We start from the raw sequence: 23,715 nt of genomic DNA, 5'->3' as shown, positions 1-23,715 counted from the left end.
CTATCAAAGAAGGAATTCAGTTTTGTCTGGCACAACTGATCACCTGCAAATCTACTTGAACTCTGCCTCATTGTTAAAAGATGGGTTAGATTAAGCCATGATTAAGCCTTGCACATGCTGAAGTCAGGCATGCTTCCATTAATAATGTCAAAGCCTGAACAGTTACATACCACCAGAGCACAGCACAGGAATATACTTAATGCAATACCAAAAATCGTATTTGCTTATTGAGTTCATACACAGCTCACATTCAGTGGGATGCAGGACAAGAATGAAGCTGACAGTTTCAGCTGCTTCTCAACCCCTCCAGTGCAAACACAACATAAACTCATGGGAAGCAGTTCTATGAGTGGCAAAACAACAGCCCCAAGAGCTAAGAGAACAGAAGCAATCCAACCAGTTCTGCCAGATAAGTGCTGTAGTGGGAAGGGAGGTGGTTTTGTCCATTTATTTTTTGCAAATGTTGAGGTGCTAAAATATAATGTGTTTATCCCCTTAGATCTTTTTCACTGTAAATATTCTGTTGTTAATAGCTAGTAAACTAAAGGCTGAAAAGAACAGGCTTTATATTTGTCATAGCAAGCCCATTAAAAGAAAGCAGTATAACCCACAACTCTGAAAACAATCAAACAGAAATCTTCATGAGCATTTTCCACTTTGGGAATGCATTTAAATCCTAACATTATGCCTGGTGATGACAAAAACCGTCAACATTTATGGATGCTTAACTAATCTTCACCAGCAGGTAATAAGCTATCTGTTAATGCACACATGAGAATAACCCCACTCTTGAGCAGCTGTCTCAAAGTTACAAACAAAAGCCAAGCTTATCACTTCCAACCCATGGGGCAGACTCACCAGTTTTAAAGTGTAGCTCTGCTCTCAGAGCTCTGTGAAAACCTCTACTGCTGAAGCTAGACACTGAGAAGGATACATGCTTATGATAGAAGCAAAGCTTTCATTGCACAGTAATAAAATGTAATGGAATACTGGCGGGGAGGTTCAACCTCTACTGCCATCCCACTAACATCTGCCTCTGATGTCATGGGCTGACATAATAAAATAGGAGGCATTACTTTCAGAGCAGCCCTCATAGATATATTACAATGGGGTCCCATGTTTTACAATAAGATAATAGCAGAATGCACAGTAAAAGCACAAAGTACTGTTATTTTGTTGAAAAAATAATAATTACACGGAGCAAAGAAAAACATGTTAAACAGACCCACAACTACTGGTAATGGACATGTAAGCAATGGAAACAGATATGACTGTTAAAACTTTCGTTTAAGATCTGTCCCAAAACATCTGCTAACGTGATCATAAGAATTTAATCACCCCTGATTAAAAAAAGTTACATTTCCTTCAACAGGATATTTAGCTATTGCTACCAAACAAAGCAAAGAACTTTTTAATTAAAGCTTCACATCCAACAGATGTAGCAGTATCAAAGACTTTGCTTCTCCCTTTAAGCAGATAGGAAATACGAGCTGTACCGCACAACATTTGAAGTCTTTCTTAATAGCTCAATACTACCACATGAAAAACAAAAGCATGAAACCTGGCAGGACTTTTCAATTCCTGCTGTATTTTTCCCAAGGCACCAGACAATACAGCTGATTTTCATAATCCTTGGAAGAAGCACAACACCTGCAATTCAAGTACAATGCTTTCCACCATTTCCATTAATCAAAAAGACAAACATCTCAAAGCTTCAGGAGAATACTGTATTCCATTGAACCTAAACTGCACTATGCCGAACGTGGTGGAGTTACAGAATACACTGATTTTTAATAAACATTAGTTTTCCTGAGCTCTTCTGGTAAACCAAGCTCAGATTCTGACGCTGAAAAGGAAATTCTCATAAAAACTAACCTGGTATTTACTTTTGGGCTGCTAAGATAACACAAAAACATTTCAGATTTGGTGTTGAGGGGACAATTCTATTTAGGCATGAAGAAATTAAGAAGAACAGAGAGTACTTCTGAGGTTATCAGAACAGGACTAGGGAAAGCAGGAGGAACAGAAAAACAAGGACAGGAACTACATGAAGCAGGACTGTGCTAACACATTTCAAGAAAACTACTAAGACAGAACTAGAAACACAGGAAGAGAAGAGAATGTATTTTTATGTAACTGATTACACTACAAAGTTTTGCATGTAGATGAAACAAGATAAATCCATATCTACAGGAATGAGAAGAGTTAACCAAAAGCCTTATCCAACTAAAACAGACCCTGCTGCCCTGAGTCTTCTGTTCACATCCCACTGAATTCAATTCTAAAAAGGCCCTGCTCTACAAACGATGCAATTCTGAATTGCAGACTTGAATTCAGTAGTACTACTGGATGGATTTTAAACCTCAGACTGAGTCTTGGGAATACATCCAGAAAAATCTCAACAGTTAACATTAATCAAAGTCAAAGAAGAGATATGGAAAAAATCTTTGAAGAGAACCTGAAGTACAGGAACACACAGTTCATGTTAAGAGATTAGAAGTACTCCTGAAAATAAAGAGGAGGAAGCGTTGCAGCAAATAAAACCAAAGGAACAGAGAAGGAAATGGAAGGACAAAAGTTAAAGAGGTAAACAGTGAAATAAATCCCCTGCCGGGAAGAGAACTTTCAGACATCCAGGTGAGAAGATTGTGACAGATGGATTCATTTACTCAAGTAAGACAAATAAAGAGGATGTGCAAAACGAAGTCATCACAAAGACAAGGGCAGAAAGCAGAAGATGCAAGTAGACACACAGCAAAGAGCCCAGAATTTCTATTGGGGTTTCATGGATTTGTTAACATAACCTTGTCTGAAAAACAGAGACTCTTGGGAAGCAGGCAGGAATACTATCAGTTTTGCAAGTTACTCAAAACCAGGAAAGTCTATCTAGTAAAAGACTGGACACTTCTGAAACCAGAAAATAATGCAACACAGGTTTTGAATCTATGTCTATTCAGTTGAGGCAGAATTCAGGCAAGGTGAGACAACAGATCTCAGACTAGAGGACTCCACAGGCAAAGCAGCACAACGGAACAGAAAGCAAACAGTGCAGAAGGACAAGCTGAATCAAATTACTTCTGAGTGCCAACTACATACTACTGGAGACAAAGTACAAGGCCAAAACAGAGTAAAAAACCAATAAACAATTTCAGGATTAAGTATTCTCAACCCTTTGAAATTATGCACAAGCCTTTTCTTTACAGCTGGGAAGCAGAATTTCTGAGAAATTCTGAAGTGTTTAACAGTGGAAACACTTTCCAAAATATTCCTGACTATTCACGTTTTTCCTCTTTGTAAATTTCCTAATTCTACAGTAAGGAAACAGAGTGAAGAAAGGGCTGTCACCCTTGCCACAACTAATGACAACTAAAGAACAAAGGCACAATAGTAAGTAATACATAGATTTCTGAAAACACACAAGCAGCACAGAATAACAGCACTGGGAGGGACTAGGAACAAGTCATTTTGCCCGTCCCTCATGTCTTACAGAAATAAAATCCATAACTAGACTAACCCCAATATATGTCTAAGCTGTTACTGATGAAAATTCTGTAGCTTTTCCAACCTATTCTTCCCAAGCTCTACAAGCTTTACTACTCAAAGGCAGTAACTAACACGAATCTTCCTAACTGATACAACCACTAGTTCATAGCCTGTTTGCCATATAACAAGTTTACTATTCTTCTTTACAGCAACCCTTCATATAGTCACATACAACAAAGCAATTAACTCCTTTGTCTTAAGCTTCAAGCTACTCAATATGTTTCACTAGCACAGTCAGTCATTAAGAATTCATTTTACTTAGGTCCCGTGCAGTTGTTTTTTTTTTTCTCTTTTCTTGTTTCCTAAAACTGTTGTGCAGACAGTGATCACTGACCCTGTGCAAGAAAAATCACAAATACACTCCTCTGTATTTGTCCCAACCAAAGAGTATCCTGTTGAGAAAGTCTGTTCAAGATCAGTTTTCAACCACAACAAAGGACATACTCTTCCTCATTCAACCTCAGCAGCTTCAAGCTTCAGCTTTCAAGCCATGAATGAAGTATTCACTGATACTGTCCTGGAGTCCTTAACCCTCATAGAATAAAAAAATCATTACGGTTGGAAATACCTCTAAGAACAAGTCCAACCATCAACCTAACAGCACCACATTTGCAGCGTTTGAGGCACGGACTCAGATGTGAACGATCCAAATCATTTATTACAAGTTCTCACATCCCTTATAGACCTTCACAAGTTGTTATTTTCTAACTTTCCCGTCCGCCCTTACAACTTTCCCAAACACCTTTACATGTCAACAAAGCATTCTACAGAACCCTTTTCAACTGTCCATGCAGGCACGTATCCAATGAGAGCTGTGAGACCCTTCTTCTCCTTGCAGAGGTGTCCTTGGTTCTCATGCTGTTTATCTTGCTCCACAGCTGCTGCTCTGAACAGCTTTTCTTGTATTCCCACAAGTACCAGTGCAGCCACCGCCCTCAGGCACCCTGGCCATCCCTTACTCACTTCCTTGGCAATTTGCAGCTCAGGGGTTTGGCAGATGACTTTTTTCCTGGCAGTCCTTAAGGTTCAAAGTCCAGCTGTAATCTCATTTCCCAAATATGTCACTTCCTGTTGAGTTATTTGTGCTTTCTGTAAACCAAGAAACTCAGCAAACTCTCAGTCTATTGTACACAGTCCTTTTGTTGCTGTGGCAGCCACGTGCTGCAGTAAAGTTCCACCCTAGAATGGAGGATCCCAGATCTCAGGCTCATGAGTTGACCATCATTCAGCTGTTCTCACAACCCTGGGTAACACTGTCCAGGTTAACTGAGACTCTTCTCCCCATATCAGGGCTTTCCTTTTCAAAGGCAAATAACCTTGGGCTTCCTTTGGCCAAACCAGGCAGAAGAGACATCCCTCAAATCCAGAAGGTAAACTTAATCTTTTTGTTCCTTAATAGGTTAATAAAGTGCACGGATTTGCCACCACTGAGTGTATCCATTCAACTATTCTAGTACTTGCCCTCAAGTCTTGTACCAAACTACAGCACTTGCTATCAAAATTGGAATCCAAACTCCAAAAAGTTACCTATTATTTCTTTTATCCTCCTATAGTCCCATACCCTCAAAGGGCACCGCTTTACCCTGACTAGGCAAGCTCTTGCTTTTAACTTCTATTTAGGGCTTCATTTTTGGCCCTGATGCCCACACCACTAAGTGTATCATATTTGAGATTGCTGTAACTCCTGGGGGTAAAACATTGTTTTGCCCAGTTTGTGTTAAAGCCAGAGTTACAGTTTTTAATCAGTCAATATTGTTGCACTCTTAGCTCCAGTTTTATTCAATTTCTTGCCAGAGTAACCTGGCAGGTACAAGAATTTCTGTATTCCTGCTTGTTTTCTTAGCTTATGTTTAATTAATCCAAAAAAGGAAACCTTTTCTCGTTGGGCAGTAGCATCTACACTGTTACAAAACCATCTATGGGTAGTAAGAAGCACCCATATCCACCAGAAAACGAACCTCAATATCCTGCTTTCCTAAATGCAATTTCCCACTGCAGTTTGCACACTGCCTTCCTTCCAGTGAGGTCACTCCCAAGTACACTGCCCGGTGCAACTCAAGGGTAGGTATGGCCAGCCATACGGACCACAAACCCACACAGAACCGCAAGGTATCGCTGCACAGAAGACTTATTAGGACCCTTAGACAAGGATCTGGGGAAAGTCGTATTCTTACAGCAGCTTCTGGGTAAAGCTCCTAGCCACAGCTCGGTTCCATTGCAAGAGTTCTGTTCAACATAGAATGTCCTCTGGTGCTGTACCGGAGATTGCCTCTTGCGTTACAAGAATTACAGCTCAGATGGAATTGTCTTCAGACTGCCTGCTATGGTGCAGTGTTTTGGTTCTAAGAGAAAACCATTGATAACACTGTGATGTTTACAGCTGCTGCTAAGCAGTGTTGTACGGAGCCAAGGCCATGGTAGGTGGAGGGCACATGGAGCTGGGAGGGAACAGAGTGAGGACAGCTGACTGAAAGTGACCAAAGGGACGTTCTCTATCAGCTGACAGCAAGCAGAAATTGTATTGAAAGGGGTGGGAGTTCATCTCAGTCTCTTCACTGCCCAGAGCCCAGCTGAGCATCCGTCTGGTGGTGCTGAGCAAATGCTTGTGCATCAGTTGTTACATACAATTCCATATCAACAGATATATAGTGATAACTATTACTCCTCTCCTTTTATCTCTCTTAGTAAATTGCTTTGTTACAACCCACAAGTTGTACTTTTTTTCCCAATTCTCTTCCCCATCCCATTAGGAATGGGGCAGTGCACAAAGCACTGTGTGCTGCTGAGCCACATGTTGGGTTCAACAACCACCGTCATTTTGGTGCCTGATGTGAGGCTCCAAGGGTTGAGATAACAGCACATCTGTCCAGATCGAGATAACACAGGGCTTTGTGGGAACTGGAGAACTGCTGGCCATGATGCTGACTGTTTCCCTATGTGTGGAGCTTGTTGAGTCTTCTCATGAAGCTGCATTGCACAGCTCCTTGCTTTTGCTTGTTTTCCCTGCTACATTATTTGTCAACTCGGGATGCTGGATTAGGGTATTTATTTTGCTATGCTGTTTGACCTTGATTTGTATCATGATAAAATTGGCAGCTGACAAAGTGAAGTTTTGTGCACAGTCAGCTCTGTGGTCATCTTTGGGTTTTGGAAGTAATATTGTTGGTATGATTAGGAATTACACATTTTTCATTGACTTCTCTGGGAGCCCAGGGCTACTCAAGGACTGACTGGATATTGTGTTGAGGGACATGGTTTAGTGGGAGCTATTGGTAATAGGTGAACGGTTGGACTGGATGATCTTTTAGGCCTTTTCTAACCTTGGTGGTACTAGGATTCTAGGACTGAGGTTAAACATTATTCAGGAATATCAGTGAGAGATCTGCCCCAAGGTGAGAAGGCTCTGCATGGCAGGGGGTGTGGGACCGTCTTGGCAGCTGCCTGGAGAGGTGGGCACCCCCAGGGCTTTGGAACTTCATCTCTGAGCAACTGCAGGATCCTGAGAATCTGGTAGAATATTGGGGACTGGTCTGCTGTGGCTCTGGTAATCCCCTAGAAACACAGATGACTGCAGTGTGCCAGATCCAGAGAGCTGGACATGCTGACAGTGCTGCAGCCTCTGCAACTCTGGCACAGACCCTGCAACAGTTCCAAGGTTTTGCTACACGTTCTGCACTTACTCCACACTCTGGACAGATCCCGCTGTCACTCCACCCCTCATAATGAGCTCTGCAGTCACTCCTGCTACAGGTCCTGTATCTGTTCCATGTATTGCTATAAGAAAATAAAACAAATGCCTCCCAAGGGAGGTGCACTGTGCCAGGAGGTACAGCACTGTGGTCACTCCAATCCCTTGTTGTATCCTTCACTGGAGATATTCAAGACCCGCCTGGACGCCCACCTGTGTGCCTACCTGGTGTTCCCCGGGGGTCTGTGCTGGGGCCTGTCCTCTTCAATATTTTTATTGATGACCTGGATGAGGGCACTGAGTGCATCCTATGTAGGTTTGCTGATTTCACCAAATTGGCTGCGAGTGTGGACCTGTCTGACATTAGCAAGGACCTACTGAAGGATCTGGACAGGCTGGAGATCTGGGCTGAAGCCAATGGGATGAGTTTCACCAAGACCAAATGCCACGTCCTGAACTTTGGGACCTGGCATGGACTGCCAGGGGTGGGGGTGGATTCACCGACCCTGGAGGTGTTCCAGGAATCACTGGACGTTGTGTTGAGGGCCATGGATTTTTGGCAGCTATTGGTGATAGGTGAATATTTGGACTGGATGATCTTTTAGGTCATTTCCAACCTTGGTGATTCTATGATTCTGTGATATCCTGTACTTGTATGAGTGCCCTCTTTGAGCAAACACTCTCTGAGAGGCCTCACCACATGTCAGGAATTTGTCACTGACCACCTGAAATCTGTTGTTAAATTCAACAGATTTCAAAGCACAGTCATGATGCTGTTGACTTTCAGGAACTGTTGGCCATGATGATGCAGGGAAATCTCAGGGGAGACAAGTGGGAAGGATAAAAATGACATCCTCTACTGCTCAGCTGGGTTGGGCTCCTAAAACACAGGGAGCTCATAAAAGTGGGCAGAGATGTAGAGAGACAGCTGTGCCCAGGAGCAGCTCTTGTGCACAGCACAGCCTGCAGGTGACAGAAAGAGAGAAACTGGAGTGAGCTTACAAGATATGTACTGTGTGAGCGGGCTGTGAGCTCTATGAAGGAGCATTGCTCACAGACCACAACACGGTAAGTCTCATGCAGTAGGCAATGCAGCTGCTTTTAATAGAGGGTTGACAAAAAATGCGACATTCCATAGCAGATTGGCTGCAGGTAATGCATGTTTCTTTACTGTGGAAAAAGCCTTCTGGTCCAGCTGAGGGCTTCTGTGCTGCAGCATAAGAGCTACGGGGTGTGTGTGGGGGGGGGAGCTGCATGTCCCAGCACGGCTGCAGGCTGTGCAGCCGGGGCTGCAGGCGGGTGCCCAGGGCTGTCCTGCAGAGCAGGGTCCCTGCTGTGCCCCAGGGGCTGTGTGCCGGGTATGGGACTCTGCCGCCTGCCAGGCTCAGCACTCAGCCTGCCCGGGGAGCTGCCCAGGGCACTGCGGGGAGACGTGTGGTGTGTGGGGAAGGAGCCCCCCGGCAGGGCTTGTGCTGCCACAGCTGCTGCCTGGGGCAGGGGATCACAGCTCCACTGCACAACTGAATGTTTGTGAGGGCCCTTTGCAAGAGGAGAGCCAAGGCAGGGGGTTTCCATTTCCTGTTCTGAGGCAAAGAGGTTTGGAGTCAGAAATCTAAAAGGGGCAATAAGATTTCTGAGAATTTTTCGTCAATCAATTGCTTGTTTTGTGAACAGTCACACATGATGCGCTTTCAGTCTCCCCTTTCTCGAAGGATGGAATTATCATCATTTTCTGTAGGCATGAATAATTCACTTATCCTAGAAACAGGCAGCATTTTCTAACTGAAACTGAATGACACAGAAGCTGGAGTATGGGGCTCTAAGAGCACTTGGGGTAAATATATGAGACATGAAACAGATGAAAATATCCAGGGAGAAGGGATAAGAAAATAAGAGGAAGGTCAAAGCTCCATTTGCCGCTTATGCTTAAGGAATGCTGAAATACATGAAATTAAATGCAAGTAATGGTGCTAAATGTACACTGTTGTAGGAGAATGAAAACATTTCATATTATAGCAGGAGGAGTGTCTCTGAGAATGGTCTGGACTTGTCATTATCATCTGCACTCTGAACTGGACTCCAAGCCCAACAACAGCAGATGCCCAACAGCAGCTCCATCAGCAAGTTCCTCCTGCTGCTGTTGGCAGACACGCGGCAGCTGCAGCTCCTGCACTTCTGGCTCTTGCTGGGCATCTACCTGGCTGCCCTCCTGGGCAACGGCCTCATCAGCACAGCCGTAGCCTGCGACCGCCGCCTGCACACCCCCATGTACTTCTTCCTCCTCAACCTGGCCCTCCTCGACCTGGGCTGCATCTCCACCACTCTCCCCAAAGCCATGGCCAACGCCCTCTGGGACACCAGGGCCATCTCCTACACAGGATGTGCTGCACAGCTCTTTTTCTTTGTCTTCTTCCTCTCAGCAGAGTATTCCCTGCTCACCATCATGTCCTATGACCGCTACGTTGCCATCTGCAAGCCCCTGCACTATGAGACCTTGATGGACAGCAGAGCTTGTGCCACCATGGCAGCAGCTGCCTGGGGCACTGTGCTTCTCTATTCCCTGCTGCACACTGCCAGTACGTTTTCACTGCCTCTCTGCCAAGGCAATGTTGTCAACCAGTTTTTCTGTGAAATCCCCCAGATCCTCAGGCTCTCCTGCTCAGAATCAAATCTCAGGGAAGTTGTGTTTCTCATTTTGGTGTGAGTTTAGGCATTGGCTGCTTTGTTTTCATAGTGGTGTCCTACGTGCAGATCTTCATGGCTGTGCTGAGGATGCCCTGTGAGCAGGGACGGCACAAAGCCTTTTCCACATGCCTTCCTCACCTGGCCGTGGTCTCCCAAGTTGACAGCACTGGCGCTTTTGCCTACCTGAAGCCCCCATCCATTTCCTCCCCACTCCTGGATCTGACAGTGGCACTTCTGTACGCAGTGGTTCCTCCAACACTGAACCCTGTTATCTACAGCATGAGGAACAGGGAGATCAAGCACGCTCTCAGGAAGGTGTTGCAATACACACTATTCCAGCTTCCATAAAATGCACAACTTCCTCATAGGATTCCCAGTGATGGTTCTTTATGTTCTATGCATCTTTGGTTGTTTGATTACGTGAGATATAGCAACGTAAAAAAAAAAAAATAATAAAAATTGAACTCATACATAAAAATGTATTACAATTCTTTCCTACCTAATTTCCATTTTTTCACTCCAAGAGCTCATGTAAACATGTAACCGGATTCCCTGAATATGTTTGAAGATACCTGAAATGTTTTCAAAAAAGACATTTGCTTAGGTTTTCTCTCTTCATACTTTGTCTGGATTTGGGGAGGTACAGTCACAGACAGCAGCTCAACATGCTCTTTTCATTTCTGATCTCTTTACACCACCACAGTGCTCTCGAGCCCTCTCATTTGTGCAGTCCTGAACGTCTTGTGTGTCTCACGACTGTCCTGTTGCCTCTACAGCAGAAATCCAGTGGTGCAATCAGTAGCCAGCAATATGGACAGGTCTGTCAGAGCTGGTCTCCTTGCTGGCACTGCCATAACAAGAGGGCACCTTTAGAGCGGGACCAGAGAACTGGAGGCCTTTTCCAAAGCTGGTGTAAGGAATATACCTCAGGAGCTGCTCCCTGAGAAATCCTCAAGATATTCTGGTGCTCTTCAGTGCGTGACCGGATAAACTGAATAGTCCCAAGGAGATCAGTAAGAGACTTGGGGCAGTGCTGTGGTTTAAATTTTATGGGTTGAGATAAAGAGAAAAAGAAAAAGATAATAATTATGACAAATGTATTTATACATATATAATATATTTAGTGTATTTTCACACATATACAACATATGCAGTTGAAAACATATATGAACTAATCCCTATGTTTATCTGTTTGCAAGTCCAGGACTAGTTGCAGGGGTTTTAACAGCCAGAGGGTTCACTGTAGGAGCTGTACTGACTTTCAGGCTGTTGCTGGAGTTGAAGTGACCCCAGAGTTCATTGCCAGAGCTGGAACCACCACAGGAACTGTGACGAAGTTGGAGCAGCCACTGGGCTCATTGGAGGGGTTGGAGTGACCACAGGGCTGAACCTCCTGGCACAGTGCACCTCCCTTGGGAGGCATTTGTTTCATTTTCTTATAGCAATACATGGAACAGCTACAGGACCCATAGCAGGAGTGACTGCAGAGCTCATTATGAGGGGTGGAGTGACAGCGGGATCTGTCCAGAGTGTGGAGTAAGTGCAGAACGTGTAGCAAAACCTTGGAGCTGCTGCAGGGTCTGTGCCAAGAGTTGCAGAGGCTGCAGCACTGTCAGCAGATCCAGCTCTCTTCCCCTTGAGGATGCTGACGACACACTTATGGGGCTGGGGATGCAGTTATGGGGCTGGGGACTCAGATATGGGTCTGTGTTCCCACTTATGGGGCTGGGGATGCAGTTATGGGATTGGGGATGCAGGTATGGGGCTGGGAGTGCACTTATGGGGCTGGAGATGAACCTATGGGGCTGGGGAACCACTTATGGGTCACACTTATGGGGCTGGGTACAGGTATGTCAACCAGGGACCCCAATATTGTCCCCATTGTGGTGACACTTATGGGGCTGGAGATGCAGTTATGAAGATTGGTGTCTCACTTGTGGGGCTGGGGATGCACTTATGGGGCTGGGGAGGCACTTATGGGTCACACTTATGGGGCTGAGGATGCACTTATGGGGCTGGGGTCACACTTATGGGGCTGGGGACTCAGTTATGAGGCTGGAGATGCAGTTACGGGTCACACTTATGGGGCTGGGAATGCAGATATGGGTCACACTTAAGGGGCTGGGGATGTAGTTATGGGCCACACTTATGGGGCTGAAGACGCAGTTATGCGTCTGGGGTCCCACTTATGGGTCTGAGGACCCACTTATGGGGCTGGAGCCTCACTTATGGGTCACACTTATGGGGCCGGGGTCACACTTATGGGGCTGGGGAGGCACTTATGGGGCTGTGTTCCCACTTATGGGGCTGGGGACTCAGTTATGGGTAACACTTATGGGGCTGGGGACCCACTTATGGGCCTAGGGATGCACTTATGGGTCACACTTATGGGGCTGGGAACATCTCTAAGTCTATAGTTATGGGGCTGGAGACAGTTATCAGGCTGAAGATTCAGTTATGGGGTTTTGGGTCACACTTATGCGGCTAGGGATTGACTTATGGGGCTGAGGTCTCCATTGGCTTCTATGAGGTCAAACTGATGGGGTTGGGGACGCACTTATGGGGCTGGGGAGGCACTTATGGGTCACACTTATGGGTCTGTGTTCCCAGTTATGGGGCTGGGGTCCCCACTGGCCCCTATGGTGTCCCACTTATGAGGCTGGGGACATCTCCAAGTCTTTAGGATCTCAGTTATGGGGTTGGGGTTACAGTTATGGGGCTGGGGATGCAGTTATGGGGCTGGGGTCCCCATTGGCCCCTATGGGGTCACACTTATGGGTCTGGAGCCTCACTTATGGGTCTGGAGCCTCACTTATGGGGCTGGAGACCCACTTATGGGGCAGGATTCACACTTAGGAACTAAGTTATGGGGTTTTGGGTACAACTTATGGGTCTGGACACCCACTTATGGGGCTGGGGCCATCTCCAAGTCTATAGTTATGGTGTTTTGGGTCCCACTTATGGGTCTGTGTTCCCACTTATGGGGCTGGGTTCCCCATTGGCCCCTATGGGGTCACACTTATGGGTCGCACTTACCTTGTTGCTTGCCGGCCTTCCCGTTGTCATTGGGATGAATGAGGTCCCATATAAAGGCCTTGATGGACTCATCACCCCGATAATGGAGCAGGCAATAGAGCAGGATGGCCCTAGAGATGGTGACTTGCGGAATCAAACCCCATAAACACCAAGTAGTTCTAAAGCAGGTATGTTTAATGAGTGATGCACACACACCCTGGTGCAAGGGGGGTAGCTCCACCTCACTTGCACACCGTCAGGAGAAAGCGTGCAACAGATACAGGCTGAACTAATACATCATCAGTAGTTGGCAGGAATTGGGATACATATTCATTACATTCCTCAGACCCCATTAGCATGCAGTCCCTCCCCCCATGTGCATGCGTAGTGAGTTGTGGGGGTGGTGGTGGGATGAAGGCTCATCATCTTCCTCATCGTAAACTTTCGACCCTTCAGGAGGGGCACCCCCCAACCTGGTTCCAGTTGCTCTGTGGACATCTAATCACCACGCTGTTCTCGGGCTGTTCCACCCTGATCTTCATGGCCTTCATCCCCTTGTTTTCTCAAGCTTAGCGTCTGCTATTCCCCCTCTCTCTGACCCCCTTAACATAAACTATCTATCTGTAACTACCCTTTGCCTTAGTGAGGCCCCCTTTCCCTTTCTGTAGCAAAGTGTTCTCTTTTCATCTACTATGGGGTCACTTTTCACTATTCACTGACACTTCATGATGGATGGGCAAGGAAAGGCTGCTGCCCTTTGTGAGAGTGCACTGAGCTCTGCCTGGGGATGGCAGAGGAGCCAGCTGAGAACTGATGGAAAAGGCACAAAGAGGAGAGCGGCAGATTCTGTTCCTTGCTTCCTGATCAGGAAGAACAAGAGGAGGAGGACAGGCAGGAATCTGAGTTACAGCTCAGATGGAATTGTCTTCAGACTGCCTGCTATGGTGCAGTGTTTTGGTTCTAAGAGAAAACCATTGATAACACTCTGATGTTTACAGCTGCTGCTAAGCAGTGTTGTACGGAGCCAAGGCCATGGTCAGTGGAGGGCACATGGAGCTGGGAGGGAACAGAGTGAGGACAGCTGACTGAAAGTGGCCAAAGGGACGTTCTCTATCAGCTGACAGCAAGCAGAAATTGCATTGAAAGGGGTGGGAGTTCATCTCAGTCTCTTCACTGCCCAGAGCCCAGCTGAGCATCAGTCTGGTGGTGCTGAGCAAGTGCTTGTGCATCAGTTGTTACATACGATTCCGTATCAACGGATATATAGTGATAACTATTACTCCTCTCATTTTATCTCTCTTAGTAAATTGCTTTGTTACAACCCACACGATGTACTTTTTTTCCCAGTTCTCATCCCCATCCCACTGGGAATGGGACAGTGCACTGAGCACTGTGTGCTGCTGAGCCACAAGTTGGGTTCAACAACCACCGTCATTTTGGTGCCTGATGTGAGGCTCCAAGGGTTGAGATAACAGCACAACTGTTCAGAGTGAGATAATACAGGGCTTTGTGGGAGCTGGAGAACTGCTGGCCATGACGCTGATAGTTTCCCTGTTTGTGGAGCTTGTTGAGTCTTCTCATGAAGCTGCATTGCACAGCTCCTTGCTTTTGCTTGTTTTCCCTGCTGCATTATTTGTCAACTCTGGATGCTTGGATTAGGGTATTTATTTTGCTATGCTGTTTGACCTTGTTTTGTATGATGATAAAATTGGCAGCTGACAAAGTGAAGTTTTGTGCACAGTCAGCTCTGTGGTCATCTTTGGGTTTTGGAAGTAATATTGTTGGTATGATTAGGAATTACACATTTTACATTGACTTCTCTGGGAGCCCAGGGCTATTCAAGGACTGACTGGATATTGTGTTGAGGGACATGGTTTAGTGGGAGCTATAGGTAATAGGTGAACGGTTGGACTGGATGATCTTTTAGGCCTTTTCTAACCTTGGTGGTACTAGGATTCTAGGATTGAGGTTAAACATTATTCAGGAAGATCAGTGAGAGATCTGCCCCAAGGTGAGAAGGCTCTGCATGGCAGGGGGTGTGGGACCGTCTGGGCAGCTGCCTGGAGCAGTGGGCACCCCCAGGGCTTTGGAACTTCATTTCTGAGCAACTGCAGGATCCTGAGAATCTGGTAGAATATTGGGGACAGGTCTGCTGTGGCTCTGGTAATCCCCTAGAAACACAGATGACTGCAGTGTGCCAGATCCAGAGAGCTGGACATGCTGACAGTGCTGCAGCCTCTGCAACTCTGGCACAGACCCTGCAACAGTTCCAAGGTTTTTCCACATGTCCCGCGTGAAGGCTTTATGATCGTTAATGGCTTTACGATCTCTCGCCTCCAACTGAAGCAGTAGTTAGACCAATTACCAAGTGACACCAAGGTGGTAGCGTGGTAAAATGGCGATTTATTGAAGCACACATGACCTTATATAACCTTTGTCCACTTCGTCTACGCCTACTGTGTTACACGTAGCAAGATTCTTCCAGAATATGGGGAAGGGCCTGTCACGTCACAGCCCGATAACATCCCCGTATTTCGCCTAATACAACATTTCCCCCTCCCCATGCTTAAAAGGCTTAACCCGTTACAATACGCAACAATATCTCTCCATCTTCCTCTTCACCTTCTTTGCCTTCTTCTGATTCTTCCTTAGCACCTTCCTCCTCTTCTTCAGCCTCTTCACCTCCTGCTTCTCGTGCAACGACTTACTATGATCACTCAAGTTAAAACAACACATCCCATCAAAGTCTTTACAACCATGACCCTGTGCGAGAAGCAAGAAATCAATTGCTGCTCTGTTTTGAAGCATAGCATGTCTAATACTGTCAGTGTCTTCAAGTAGCTCACTCAGCAGTGTAGAAGTCATGTTAGCTTGTTTCACGGACCTTGTTTCACAAGGATTACAGTGTCATTTCCTAAATCTCTGTGTGTGATGTTAATAGCTGTTAGTGCACAGAATTCTCTGCATGGATCTTGTATGGGATTATATGATCTTACGTATCCCTGAAACTCAGAGGAGTTCCCCCATATAGGAATCCCAATTAAACATGTTTGAAATGGCGAGGTGGTTGATTGCAGGCTAAGACAGAAATCCGTCCTGCCTGTTTGTTTCGCCCAAGTAACCCACAGATTCCCAGGTTGTTGGATCAAGTGAACACCCCCCACCGGCGACCAACATAAAGACAAAAGACATAGCAGCATCAAAATGGTGTCTCTCGTTGGCAGCAGGGGTTGTTTCTCTGGGTCCTTTGGGTTCTTGAGTCTCAAGAATTTCTTCGGTATCCAGATGAAAGATCTTCTTCTGCGCTCCACCAGTTCAGGATTCCTTGGGCGGCCGATCAAGAGGTCCTGGAAGAGGATACTCAGCTCTTGTTATTTCCCTGACATTTTCTTTTTCACCACCAACCTCTGGCTTAATTTTTCTCGATGGCACCCAACGTATGTCTCCTGTGCCTTTGCATTTTACTGCTGCGTACCCCCTTCCCCAGACTAGTATGGACCATCCCGACTCCCAGGACCCATTATCCACCTTGATCTTTACTGGCGGGCCTTCTTCGATGATTCTTGGCCGCCAATGTTTCTGGGTGGGGGTCCTGGAATTTTCTCCTCGCTCAAAGTGATTTAGTGCATACAGTGCGCGGGCCAAGATTTCCCCTTGTTGTGATACTGGGATCTTTCCCGAATAGCCTTCCCCCTCCCCAAGGACACGAATCTTTTCTTTGAGGAGGCGGTTAGCCCTTTCGACGATAGCTTGGCCCTGCGAATTTCCCGGAATGCCTGTGGTGTGTGTGATATTCCAGCGAGCTAACCAATCTTTGGACGAACGCGAAATAAAGCAAGAACCATTGTCTGTTTTTATGTGGCGCGGCATTCCCAAAACTGCTATAGCCGTGGCCCAATGGTGTTGTGCTGCTGTAGAACTGACACGACCGTGTTGTGTGGCTACAATGACAGTAGAGGACGTGTCAATAGTCACAGCCAGCCACTGTCGTGGGGCCATCCGTGGTTCCATTGTGAAGTCTGTTTGCCAGATGTCTAATGGAGCGAGACCACGAGGATTAACCCCCGCTCCTAAAGCTGGCGCAGAATTACAGTGAGGGCAGGTTTGCACTACCTCCCTAGCAACTGTAATCGGGATAGAACAGGCTCGAGCCAGTGCCTTGGCCCCTATGTGAAGTGCTGAATGAAGATCACGAGCTTCCTGCAAAGTGCACACCTGGTTCCCTGCTATCCGATCAGCCATGTCGTTTCCTGCTGTAAAGAAACCTGGCACCTCAGAGTGGCTACGAACATGAAGGATGGCAACGGGTGCAACCCTGATAGCTAAAGCATCCTCTAACAGGGCTGCAGCTGCTGTACTCGGTTGCCCTTCCTTTCCCATCCGTAGCAGCATTTTTGCCACGAACACAGAATCCGTGACAGCATTGCAAGGCTTCGTGGGCCAAAGATGTAGTGCCACTGCCATAGCCCTAGCCTCGAGCATCTGAACACTTGCTGTCTTGTCTGTTATCATCTTGTAACTCCAGCCACCCTCAACTGTTTGCCACACAGCCACCCCCTGGCCCGTTGATGACGAAGCATCAGTGAAGACTGTAGGACCGTTCACAGGGGTGTCCAGGACCCTGTGTCGCAATGATATCTGGAGGGGTTTTGCCAGTTCAAAAATTGGCAGTGAGTCTGAATAGCAAAACTTTCCGCTGAAGTCATAAACAGCCAATGACACCTCATCTGGCAGAGGTTGCACATTTTGAAAGGCTCCTGGTAAATAGATGACTTGCAAGTCCTTCCCGAAAGCTCTGATTGCAGTGAGGCGAGCCTTTCGCAGCAAATATGACAGCTGTTCTAGCCATGTGGTAAATGCTCTCACCGGCTGAGCAGAAAATAACCATGACAGTGGGCGTGGTCGAGAGTTCAAAGCATGCCCAATCACTGCAGCTGAACCATGCTGGCACCTAGTGACCGCAGCCTCCAACGGGCGATCAGGTTCCCACCTGGCAAGGGCATTGGTGGAGCAGGCTGACAGTATCTCCTGCCAGGCTGACTCCATCTCTGGATTCCAATGCCTCTCCTCTTGTGGGACTGATCCCTTCAGTTGATCATAGAAAGGTTTCATGAGGCGCGGAGGGATGCCAATGGCATTCCTCACCCATTGCAGTGCCCCCACCAACTTCTGCACATCCCATAAGTTTGTAATTTGAGGCTTAATCTCCAGCCCCTCCGGGATTACTGTGGAAGATCCAAATTTATAGCCCAGGAATTCAATCCCTGGTTCTCTCTGGATCTTTTCCTGAGAGATCACAAACCCTGCAGAGATGAGGGTGCGGACGATCTGCCCCTCCAACGTTTTCAACTGAGCATCATCAGGTGCAACAAGCAGCAAATCATCCATGTAATGGGCGATTTGGCATCCTGGCAGTGCCTTTCTCACTGGTTCTATGACTCTGCTCACCACAAGTTGACAGATCGTAGGTGAACAGACCATACCTTGCGGAAGAACCTTCCACTGGTACCTCTGAGCTGGCTCTCGATTATTTACAACCGGAACTGTGAATGCAAAGGCTTCCCTATCCTGTTTAGCCAATGGGATAGAGAAGAAACAATCCTTTAGATCAATGACCATCAGAGGCCATCCCTGTGGGACAGCTGACAACAAAGGTCCCCCTTGCTGGACAGGACCAAAGGGGATGATCTGTGAATTGACTGCTCGGAGATCGTGGAGCAGCCGAAACGATCCAGAGGCCTTCTGAATGACAAAGATGGGCGTGTTCCAATTGCTAAGCGATGACTCTATATGGCCTAGTGCAAGTTCTCTGGAAACAAGCTGTATGAGCGCTGCCAATTTTTTAGCAGGAATGGGCCACTGATCCACCCAAACAGGAGATGTATCCTGTTTCCAACGCAGCGGAATCGCATGCTGCAGCGCCAAGTGGTGGACAGTGGCCCTTAGGATAAATTTGTCAGCCGTAACCCAATGAGAAAAAGAAGATCTCTGCCTAGCAGAGATCCCCTGATCGGAGCTATATTGGGGGTGATGAAAACAGTTTTTTCTATTGAGCCATCTCGATTGATGATTGAAATTCCCACTTCCGCATCCGACACAGAGGTGGTCATTTCACCCCCCACCCCTATCAGGACCTTTGATGTTGCAACCTTTGGCCACTGGAATGGCCAATCGCGCTCTGCAATAACAGTAACATCTGCACCAGAGTCCAACAAAGCTGTAAGGTACACCGTCCTAGGACCTAGTGTAGGCACTCCAGGGTCCAACGTCATCATGACCCTCACCAATGGCCTATCACCTAGATCCATGGTCAGCGCCACCGTGTGGTCAACACGCTTGGCCCATTTTAATGAAGCGGGAAGGGGCCCTGGGCCGCTGGCACCCTCCCGTTCCAGTTTCCCTGCGGCAAAACCTCAAATTTTCGACAGTGACGCGCAACATGTCCAACCCCATTGCACAACTGACAACGTTTTTCTTGCGGCTTGCTCTGCCCAGCTTTCTTGGGGCATTGTGCTTTAAAATGACCATGCTGCCCACACTTGAAACACGGACCTTTTCCCTTCTCATCCCCGGTGCGAGCTGCCATCATCACTGCAGATTTAATCGCAGAGCTGACTTCGGCAGCCATTCCCTGCACGGCAGTTGCCAAGCCATCATTATTGGAGGGAGTATTTTTCTGATGATCTAGCACATATTTGATAATCTCCCCTGGGGTGTTCAAAGTTCCAGGAGCTGCCCTAATTATCTGCTGAACGTCCGGGAGCGACTTTTGCTTGAGACAGTCTATCACAACCAAAGGCTGGACTCCCTTCGGGAGGTCAGACCCTTCAATGGCACGAATCAAGCGATTTGCAAAATCAGAAAATGACTCAGAAGGCTCCTGTTTGATGTCGGACCACGGGAGCACAGGCTCCGCAACTTTAGCCACTGTCAGCAGAGCCTGAAAGGCTGCCTTTGTAAGCGCAGCTAACTCCCCCTCTCTCAGCCCTCTTGCTTGATCCTCCGGGGACCCCACCATACCATCTGCTAGTCCCTGAAGGCGCAAGAGAGTAGTTCTTTCAACCCTAGCTCCACGGCCCTGACCTGTATGCGCATTAGCCGGATGATTGTTATTACGAGCTGCCTCAGCGACAACAGCCTGAAGCAATCTATTCCATTCATCATACCACAGCGTGTACTGCACGGGCTCAAGAATCACCCTCATGAGACTGACCACATCGTACGGCAGGAGACTTGAGGCCATGAGAGCCTCAATTGCTGACATAGTTACCGGAGAACGCAAGCCCTTGTTCTTAACTAACTCTGCAAGGCGAGTAATCGCCTTGGAATCCAGAGGGGTCCAAGCCGGACCGTCCTGTTTCACTATTATCGGGAGGGCAAAAGCTGTTGTTTCCGGGTCGGCTGTCTGGAGGTCCTCCCTTGTCTGGGCCCAATCAGTGAAAGTGGGTGGGCTCCACGGTACGGGTGCCGTGGGGCCACATCCCCCTTGGGCGGCCCCCTGGGCGGCCCACGCAGGACCACATCCCCCTTGGGTGGCACCTTGGGCGGCTTGGCCAGCCCCTTGGGCGGGCCACATGAAATCATCACACCCACATTCACCTTCACTATCACATGGGTTGGCACGATCCCCCCCTTTCTGGGCATACGCACAGCAACAGGCGGGACCTGACAGCAAAGAAGTACCACCCATCCTTACACTTTTCCTTGGTGACACCACACCTCCCCCTTTCAGCTCTGGTGGGACCACACCTCCTCCTTTCAGCTCTGGTGGCACCACCATGCCTCCCCCCTTTCTCTCTCCCTTGTCCTTGTTCTTATCAGGTACAGTAGCAACATCGCATTCCTCGAGGGGCTTCCCTCCCCCTTCATCCCTGTAGGCGTCCAATGAAGGATACGAGGAGTTAGGATAGGGGGGCGGAGGCGGGGTGTCCTCCTGTTCAGGGCTGCCTTCTGGAATGTCCGTCTTAGGCGAAGGAACAGGTGTGTTCGGGGGAGCCGGCGCCATCTTGCCTTGCACTGAATCTGTAAGAGAGTCAAGACTCCCCCCCCGGCCTCCCCCCGTCTCCAAACCCAGAATGTCTCTAGCACGTTGGTTTGCTAGCTTCTCCTCCCGTGCTGCTTTCAGCGCCTCCAAGATAAGTCCCCATACTTTGAATTCTGATACTTTTCGAGTGGCCAGCGACCTTTGAGATAGTGCGGCCGTAATTCCATCCCATCTGCCAGGATTGTATAAATCAGACGGGTTTGTTAAAAGCCCTTCCTTTTCCAGCAGCGAAAGAACTGCTGTTACCTCCTTTTTGGAAGGAGCCTGTTTCCCACAGTGAAGTTTGCAAGCGTGAAGAATTACCTTGATAACGGCTTCCATGTCGCCCCGGCCGAACGTAGTTCTCCTGGCCGCTCCCTGGCGCTTCCCCGAAGGTTCCTGGGGGTCCCCGAGATTCCGAGATTCCGAGCTCGCTCTCCCACCTGTCGAAGAGTGATGGCCACTCCTCTTCGACCCTGGGCTTCCACTACTCCGCGACGAGAGGATTCGCTACCGCAGTGGGATCCTGCTGCCGTTTAGCAGACAACTACCTTGCTCCAAAAGTCCCTAATCACGCCTAATCGTGACGAATCACGTCGGCGGTCACCATTTGAAGGCTTTATGATCGTTAATGGCTTTACGATCTCTCGCCTCCAACTGAAGCAGTAGTTAGACCAATTACCAAGTGACACCAAGGTGGTAGCGTGGTAAAATGGCGATTTATTGAAGCACACATGACCTTATATAACCTTTGTCCACTTCGTCTACGCCTACTGTGTTACACGTAGCAAGATTCTTCCAGAATATGGGGAAGGGCCTGTCACGTCACAGCCCGATAACATCCCCGTATTTCGCCTAATACAACACCCGCGTTTGCTCCATGCTCTGGACAGATCCCGCTGTCACTCCACCCCTCATAATGAGCTCTGCAGTCACTCCTGCTACAGGTCCTGTATCTGTTCCATGTATTGCTATAAGAAAATAAAACAAATGCCTCCCAAGGGAGGTGCACTGTGCCAGGAGGTACAGCACTGTGGTCACTCCAATCCCTCCGATGAGCCCAGTGGCTGCTCCAACTTCAATCATAGGTCCTGTGGTGATTCCAGCTCTGGCAATGAGCTCTGCAGTTGCTCCAACTCCTGAAATAGGAAAAAAGCCTCTCCAGTTTCTATAGTGAACCTTGAGACTGTTGAAACCCCTGCAACAGGTTCTGGACTTGCAAACAGATATGCATATAAACTATTATCATCTATGTATGATATGTATATGTATTAGTATATGCATATGTGTTAGCAACTGCCTATATTGTATATATGTGAAAATATACTATATATATAAGATATGTATATATGAATTTATCATACTTATAATCTTTTTCTTTTTATCTTGTCCTTAAACCACAAATTCTAAACCTCAGCACTGCCTTGAGTCCCTTACAAATCTCCTTGGGACTTCTGAATCTATCCCTGCCAGTCAGTGAAATGCACCAGAAGATTTCAAGGTCTTCTCAGGGAGCAGCTCCTGAGGTATATTCCTTACACCAGCTTTGGAAGAGGACTCCAGTTCTCTGGACCTGCTCTAAAGGGGCCCTCTTGTTATGGCAGTGCCAGCAAGGAGACCAGCCCTGACACAGCCGTTCGTATTGCGGGCTACTGACTGCTGTCCTGTAGTGCTGCTGTAGAGAACAGGACTGTTGGGAGACATAGAAGACCTTCAGGCCTGCAAAAATGAGAGGACTTGAGAGCACTGTGGTGGTGTAAAGAGATCAGAAATGAAAAGAGCATGTTGAGCTGCTGTCTGCAGCTGTACCTCCCCAAATCCAGACAAAGAAGGATAAAAGAAAAGCTAAGTAAACGTATATTTTGAAAGCGTTCTAGGAATATTTTAACCTATTCAGGGAATCTGGTTCCATGTTTGCATAAGCTCTTGGAGTGAGAAAATGGAAAACAGGTAGAAAAGAAATAAGTTCTAATTATATATTCAATAACTTTTTTTTTTTTTTTTTTTTTTTTTTTTTCCCCCGCGTAGCTATATCTTACATAATTAAACAACCAAAGATACATAAAATATAGAGAACCAACACTGGGAATCATATGAGAAAGTTATGCATTTTATGGAAGTTGGAATAGTGATAATTGCAACACCTTCCTGAGAGCATGCTTGATCTCCCTGTTCCTCATGCTGTAGATAACAGGGTTCAGTGTTGGAGGAACCACTGCGTACAGAAGTGCCACTGCCAGATCCAGGAGTGAGGAGGAAATGGAGGGGGGCTTCAGGCAGGCAAAAGAAGCAGTGCTGAGAAAGAGGGAGACCACAGCCAGGTGAGGAAGGCATGTGGAAAAGGCTTTGTGCCGTCCCTGCTCAGAGGGCATCCTCAGCACTGCCAGGAAGATCTGCACATACGACACCAGTATGAAAATAAAGCAGCCAAAGGCTAAAATGGAACCAAAAAAGAGAAGCACAACTTCCCTGAGATTTGATTCTGGGCAGGAGAGCTTGAGGATCTGGGGGATTTCACAGAAAAACTGGTTGACAACATTGCCTTGGCAGAGAGGCAGTGAAAACGTACTGGCAGTGTGCAGCAGGGAATAGAGAACCCCAGCGCCCCAGGCAGCTGCTGCCATGGTGGCACAAGCTCTGCTGTCCATCAAGGTCCCGTAGTGCAGGGGCTTGCAGATGGCAACGTAGCGGTCATAGGACATGATGGTGAGCAGGGAATACTCTGCTGAGATGAAGAAGAGAAAGAAAAAGATCTGTGCAG

At 47.3% G+C, this 23,715-nt stretch overlaps 1 protein-coding gene across 1 annotated transcript; it reads right to left on the bottom strand.

The window, feature by feature from the left end:
* Nucleotides 1–18,802: 18,802 nt before the first annotated feature.
* LOC146756761 (uncharacterized) lies at nucleotides 18,803–21,813 on the bottom strand. Its single transcript, XM_085524158.1, is given in 2 exon segments — nucleotides 18,803–19,260; nucleotides 19,263–21,813. Coding segments are annotated over 2 exon segments (2,421 nt in total). The 5' UTR covers nucleotides 21,297–21,813; the 3' UTR covers nucleotides 18,803–18,873.
* Nucleotides 21,814–23,715: the final 1,902 nt, after the last annotated feature.

The sequence above is a fragment of the Coturnix japonica genome, chromosome 26 (assembly GCF_054131305.1).
Source record: "Coturnix japonica strain WE chromosome 26, WE-NBRP24, whole genome shotgun sequence".
Taxonomy (NCBI): domain Eukaryota; kingdom Metazoa; phylum Chordata; class Aves; order Galliformes; family Phasianidae; genus Coturnix; species Coturnix japonica.
Note: the sequence above shows the minus strand (reverse complement) of the source record. Positions and strands in the feature narration are given on the sequence as shown.